This window comes from Dysidea avara, chromosome 5 (genome assembly GCF_963678975.1).
Source record: "Dysidea avara chromosome 5, odDysAvar1.4, whole genome shotgun sequence".
Classification (NCBI taxonomy): Eukaryota; Metazoa; Porifera; class Demospongiae; order Dictyoceratida; family Dysideidae; genus Dysidea; species Dysidea avara.
Genome location: NC_089276.1, coordinates 8,342,320 through 8,348,952, shown reverse-complemented (window position 1 = coordinate 8,348,952; position 6,633 = coordinate 8,342,320). Strand labels below are relative to the sequence as shown.

General features: G+C 38.2%; 1 protein-coding gene and 1 non-coding gene across 2 annotated transcripts in view; one reads left to right on the top strand and one right to left on the bottom strand.

The window, feature by feature from the left end:
• LOC136255610 (succinyl-CoA:3-ketoacid coenzyme A transferase 1, mitochondrial-like) overlaps positions 1–6,425 on the top strand; it is a 6,467-nt gene extending 42 nt beyond the window's left edge. Inside the window, exons 1-15 of the mRNA XM_066048415.1 lie at positions 1–65; positions 970–1,081; positions 1,890–2,023; positions 2,067–2,159; positions 2,572–2,721; positions 2,922–3,028; positions 3,151–3,319; positions 3,900–4,112; positions 4,437–4,485; positions 4,746–4,818; positions 4,906–4,981; positions 5,030–5,119; positions 5,170–5,250; positions 6,144–6,245; positions 6,300–6,425. The exon at positions 1–65 is cut by the window's left edge and continues 42 nt beyond it. Of these exons, the coding sequence (XP_065904487.1) occupies positions 9–65; positions 970–1,081; positions 1,890–2,023; positions 2,067–2,159; positions 2,572–2,721; positions 2,922–3,028; positions 3,151–3,319; positions 3,900–4,112; positions 4,437–4,485; positions 4,746–4,818; positions 4,906–4,981; positions 5,030–5,119; positions 5,170–5,250; positions 6,144–6,245; positions 6,300–6,335 (1,542 nt within the window). The 5' untranslated portion in view covers positions 1–8 and the 3' untranslated portion in view covers positions 6,336–6,425. The remainder of the gene's footprint in view (positions 66–969; positions 1,082–1,889; positions 2,024–2,066; positions 2,160–2,571; positions 2,722–2,921; positions 3,029–3,150; positions 3,320–3,899; positions 4,113–4,436; positions 4,486–4,745; positions 4,819–4,905; positions 4,982–5,029; positions 5,120–5,169; positions 5,251–6,143; positions 6,246–6,299) is intronic.
• Positions 1,649–1,731, bottom strand: Trnas-aga (transfer RNA serine (anticodon AGA)). The gene has a single exon. It is a non-coding gene; the product is annotated as a tRNA-Ser (tRNA).
• Positions 6,426–6,633: the final 208 nt, after the last annotated feature.

Genomic DNA, 6,633 nt, shown 5'->3' with positions numbered 1-6,633 from the left:
CATGTACTATGATGTGGAGGAAGAGTGTTCGTGAATGGTCGTCACTTCTTGTGACTTCTTGTAAGGTAAAATTTTCATGGTGACTCAAAGTTTTGTTCATAGTCATAGATAAAACTTTATCTATGATTATTACGAGGATTATTATCTATGTTTTGTTGTTCAATCTTTTGTTTTATTTGTGTGACGAAATGTACGCGCGGCGCCCTTGGCCGTAGCTAGCATTTTACATGGTGGTTGATAGTAGCACAGATTATACTCATGATTGATTTTGTACATTAAAAATAAAAATAAAAAACATGATCTAGCTAGCTATCTAGTAGAAACTAGTAACATTTAAGTTGTAACTTCTGCATCTATCATGTTCAGCTGAAGAATAGCTATATGTTAGAGTGTTTGACCTTCTATATGAGAATAAGCATTATATATGTAAGTTTGTTCAGCACTGGGCAGGACACTAACAGCTAGCTATTGAGCTACCAGCCCACATTTCTAGCCAAACTGTGCGTGTGTGTAGTGTGTGTGTGTGAGAGTGAGTGTGTGTCTCTGTCTGTCTGTGTGTGTGTGTGTGTGTGTGTGTGTGTGTGTGTGTGTGTGTGTGTGTGTGTGTGTGTGTGTGTGTGTGTGTGTGTGTGTGTGTGTGTGTGTGTGTGTGTGTGTGTGTGTGTGTGTGTGTTGATTTATTTATTTATTTATTTGTGTTCTGTTGTAACTTTAGTTAGTTAGGTGTCCTATATATGTGTATGTAAAATAACCTTTTGGTGCTAAACGTGGAGGGGAGAGAGTAGTCTCGCATAGCCTTTCAAAGCAGATGCTTATTATTTCCAATTGATAAGCGTCGTGCGGAGAAATAGGATCTGGCTACGCAAGACTAGGAGGAGAGACGTATGTTGGGGTACAAGGTGCTTATGCACTATATATCAAGTAAAAATTTAATCAGTCATATATAAGTGTATTGCTGTTATTCCACAGAGGAGATTATCACAGTCAGTCATAGTTAATCATCAAATAAAATTTTATGACAACGACAGTGCAGAAGAGGCTGTTAGAGATATCAAGGATGGTAGCACTTTATTAGTTGGAGGTGCGGTATAACTGATTAGTCTATATAATACACTGTGGGTTCTAAATCCTGAATATTATCACAAGATTTTCAATATAATTTGATGAAATATTTTTTGAAAGTGTTAGAGCAACCTTACAGCAGAACTGTGGTTGCGACCATAACTGCTTCAGCTATACAGTACCACTATATGTCAAGTTTAAAGTTTATCATTAGTTAGCTAGCTAATGCTTTGTGATATCATGCATGCATCAGATTGTAACATAGGTTGTGGCTTGCTAGGAGAGTAACCTCTGCTTCCCCTTGCACAATACCCAGTGTTCTGCATGTGTATCATATTGCCCATGATGATCAAGTCACTATAGAGCCAAGCTGTAAAGTTATAAGCTATTGTAATGCATTATAGCACCAATGACTTCCTAACCATGAAACATTAGAAATTACTTGTCTTGGGTAGTTATACCTCAGTTAATTACATCAATGTCATGAAGTCATAGAAGAATTAAAATGAAAACTTGTAGAGGATTGAAACCATATAGCTCTTTCTATTAACAAAAAATAGTTGAAATTTTTTTTTTTTTTAAACTTCGTAACTGGCAGGATTTGAACCTGCGCGGGGAGACCCCCAATGGATTTCTAGTCCATCGCCTTAACCGCTCGGCCACAACTACTGATGCTGAATTTGAGCTGTTACTCTTACTTTCATATGTGTGTATGTCTAACTATCATATGGAATAAGCAACTATAAGCACGAACCTTTTCTATGTAACATAGTATTTTATTAATCAATGTATGTTACTATGATCATCCATTGCATTCTCATCTATAGGGTTTGGTCTTTGCGGTACTCCTGAGAAGTCAATTGCAGCACTACAAAGATGTGGAACAAAAGACTTGACAATTGTCAGTAACAATGGTGGAAAAGATGGGTATGGTGTAGGACTTCTGTTCAACTCCAACCAGGTTGTGTGTAGCCTTGTGTTTCTATTTATATTGATCCTTGTAGATTAAAAGAATAGTAGCAGCTCACATTGGTGAAAATGTAGTTTTAGGCCCACGATACTTGTCTGGAGATTTAGAAGTCGAGCTTACACCTCAGGTGTGTAGTGTAGTATAGTGTGTGTGTGCGAGTGCGTGCGTGCGTGCGTGCATGTGTGTTTACGCGTGTGTACATGTGTGTGTTGTGTGTGTGTGTGCGTGGTTGTGTGTGTGTGTGTGAGGGAGAGGGAGGGAGAGAGAGAGGGAGGGAGGGAGAGAGAGAGAGAGACAGAGAGAGACACAGAGAGAGACACAGAGAGAGAGACACACACACAGAGACACAGAGAGAGACACAGAGAGAGAGACACACACACACACACACAGGCACAGAGAGAGTCTGAGGCTGAGTCTGAGTCTGAGTCTGTGTGTGCATGTGCTGATGTAACAGGTGTCTCTGTACAACTGAAATGACAAGCAGGTTGTAAATATTCTTACTTACCAATAGCTGGTGTTTCGTTAATTCTATTACACAGGGAACACTAGCAGAGAGGATCAGAGCAGGAGGTGCAGGGATCCCAGCATTTTACACTCCCACAGGATATGGTACTCTCATACACAAGGGTGGTCTAGTGATCAAGTATAACAAGGATGGGACTGCTATGATTGAGAGTGTGGAGAAGGAGGTGAATTGATGTTGTGTAATGTAGTACATGCATACATGTGTGTGCATGCATGCGTGCGTCTGTGTGTGTGTGTGTTCAGCAGTATATAGAACAGAATAGTATGGTTGTGTGTTTTTATTGTGTGGTTGTGTACCTTCAATGTCACAGTTTTACGTACAAAACACTGCTCTTTATAAATAATTATTAACTTTCCTAACTAGTCCAGGGAGTTTGATGGTAGGAGGTACATAATGGAGAGAGCCATTACTGGAGACTTCTCACTGGTCAAAGCACAAAAAGCTGATAGAGCAGGCAACTTAGTGTTTAGGTAATGGCTAACATGATTGCATGCAGTTTGTCGCTCATAATACAGTTTGCATAAGAACTCTACAGTACACCATCACCTTAACTATGTGTGATGTCACATTTGGTTATCACATTATACAATAGATTATCCACACGTAACTTCAATGTTCCAATGGCTAAAGCTAGTAAAGTGACAATAGCTGAAGTGGAGGAGATTGTTGAGACTGGTGAGATTGATCCTGATCAGGTCCATGTACCTGGGATGTACGTTGATCGTGTGATCAAGGGATCAAACTATGAGAAGGCATTATCAGTAAGTGTTCTGCTTGTGAACAGCAACACTAGGTTGCTTTCTGGTTGATAAATACAAGATTTTCGTTTTCTTTGATTAAGACAGGTAACACTTTGATTAAAACAGGAAGGTTCACTGTAACATCAGGTACTCACATACTGCCGGTGTTTCTGAACATGGAGGCTACAAAACACTTTCTGATGTATAAAAAAGTGTATTGGCAATTGTAGTGGTTCAATAATTTTTTTAAGTTATTTTGTACAGTGCATTCTGTTAATGTGGATATTTGAAATTGAGTTATAATCTAAACACTTAGCAATTGATGACAGATCTCCCTGCTGGCTCATCTAGTAGTACTAGTGGTGTAAACTGACCTAGACAATCAGTATACTTTGATAATCAGAGCACTTTGGTCCTTAGTGTCCATAAGTTCTCAATATATTTCTCAATGATAGCTAGTAGTATGTATGTTCTCCTAGCCATTTGAGTGTTGCACTTTTTCACAGCTAACTGAATGCATCATTCTATTGTCACTCTTTTCCTAGCTAACATACTGTGTGACCGCATAGACCATTGGTAACCTATAACTATATGTTTCTAGGTAAGAAAGGTCAGGTCACCAGAGGGAGAGTCACGGGCACAACCTGACTCACTAGCTGCTCTAGCAAGGGAGAGGATTGTACGACGTGCAGCATTGGAACTGAAGGATGGAATGTTCGTCAACCTGGGAATTGGAATTCCCACATTACTGCTGGACTACATTCCAGAGGACAGCAGTGTTACATTACACAGTGAGAATGGAATATTAGGATTGGTGAGGATGTACTAAATAAATTATGATTTTAAATGTTGTATGTAGTGGATCTAGGTGGGTTTCTGTGGTTTTGACAGAACCCCCTTTCAAAGTTAGCAGTCTTAGTAGCTTTATTACTGCTGCATTGGCATAGCACATATACCAGTAGCATGCATGCAATTGTGTTTCCATTATAAAACCAGTTCTCACTTTAATCTTAAAATTTGAGATACTCTAACAGAGCAATCAAAGCTACAGCTTAGTCATAACTTTTAGCTAATTTGTGGTTGTCTAATGTCTTAAACTAGTAAACTGTGAACAAATGTTGTATTTTTCTTTTTGTAGGGTCCATACCCTTATGAAGATGAACTAGACCCAGATTTAGTTAATGCAGGTCAGTATGGTCTATGAGCCGCTGAAGTCACCTTCGGCAGCTCATAAGCTCCTGGTATGGTACATGCAGTGCACAGGTTACAATTATACATACATGTACTAGTGGCCATGGGTGTGTATTTAGCATGTGAGCACTGAAACTTTGCTGCCCTATTTTATCAAAATTTCATGACTCATATTAACTTTCTATGCCATTATGCTATGGCTATGTAGTTTTCAGGCCTATTAAACTGTTTATTTACTATAAACTGCTATATATAGGCAAGGAAACCAGTACAGTGATTAGGGGTGCATCTTTCTTCTCCAGTGATGAATCATTTGCAATGATCCGAGGGTGAGTGACCACTCAGATCACAATACCACAATATAATATTATGTACTACAAGTTTTGTTGAAATAAATAATCACGTGTTTCTCATAGTGGCCACATTGATTTGACCATCCTTGGAGCCATGCAAGTATCCCAGTATGGGGACCTGGCTAACTGGTTGATTCCGGTTAGTTAACGAAGAACATTTACACTAACATGTTAGGGAACTGTTTAGGGTAAATCTATCAAGGGTATGGGAGGAGCGATGGATCTGGTGTCCAGTAGTGACACCAAAGTTGTGGTTACCATGGAACACATTGCAAAGGTTGTCTTTGTTGTGGTGGAGAATTAGTTGATGTGTTGTCACCTTCACAGAATGGAGCACACAAAATAGTTGGAGATTGCAATCTACCATTAACTGGTACAAGATGTGTGGACAAGATTATCACTGAAATGGTAGGACAAATGGGTCATTTAGAAATAAAAACCTTGTCACCAGGAATTTCCACATCTAGACTACCAATGCCCTAAACTCTGTACCACTGCTACCAGTTATTCAGGTCCTGTCATTTTTTTACAAATACAAGTTAGGTTTATGCATAACATTCAGAATTCCATTCCATTGAGTCTTCCATTAAAGTGATGTGCGTTTTCTGATTCTAGAAAACAAAAGGGCAAGTAAAAGTTTAATCCCAGAAGCTGGCAAAAGGCATGATTCGGGGCTTGCAACTACAAAAGAATGTGATATTCATGCCATTTTAAACATAGCTAAGCTGTGAAGAAAGAGTATAACCTTAATATTTATGGCAAAAAAGGTTTTGTAAAATCAAAAGTGGCAACCACGTAGGGCTGAAACGATCATGGTTTTTTAGTATTCAAGTGTTCTCTAGAGATAACAATCGAGTACTCACGAATACTAGTTGCATGTAGTCGTACCCATCTGACATGCTTTGTACCAACCTTAAACAGTTTATAGCTTTTCAAGCAACACACATCAATGATACACACACTGATGTTAGTGTCCGACAAAAAAATTATGCCATTCAAACCTTACTCCCTGATGACAAATACATTATGTGATCTGGGTCACGAGATATTAACAAGTACTCGAGTACCAATTTTACTATCCGAGTACCAAAATCCTTAACGAGTACCCGTCAAGTATTAGTGTTTGTTTCAGCCCTACAACCAAGAAATGGCTGTAGTGATGTTAACACTGATTAATTTTACCACATATAATAATATAAGAATAATAGGGATACCTGCACTGTCATTGTTAACATGGATTTGATGTATTATACTATAGCATGTGTGACTGTTCTATTAGAGTGTATTGTTACAAAATACAGGCAGTGTTCGATGTTGATCCCAATAACGGGTTGACACTGGTGGAAATGGCAGAAGGTGTGAGTGAAGATGATGTAGGCAAGGCAACCGGATGTTCTTATAAAGTATGCGTCATAATAAGTACCTACATTAACAGTTGTAATATTATATTTTTTTAGGTTGCCGATAATTTAAAACCAATGTCACAAGTATGAACTTTATTGTATCTGTATATATTCACTGAAAATTTATTTTTATATGCAAAGTCTGTATATTTGTATTTATGATATAGCAATCCTTCATGATCCTTTGTGTAAATGCATGCTACATTATACAACAGTTTAGGGTTAATTTTCTACCGTACACTATAAATGCTTGGCATACAGATACAAATGCAAATTTGACAGGATCAGATTTGAACTTTTTTCATACATTTTGCACCATAAAAACAAAATGTTGTAAGTTGACTCCTAGCACTGATCTCTTTATATCAAAACATAGCCAAATAGTGTA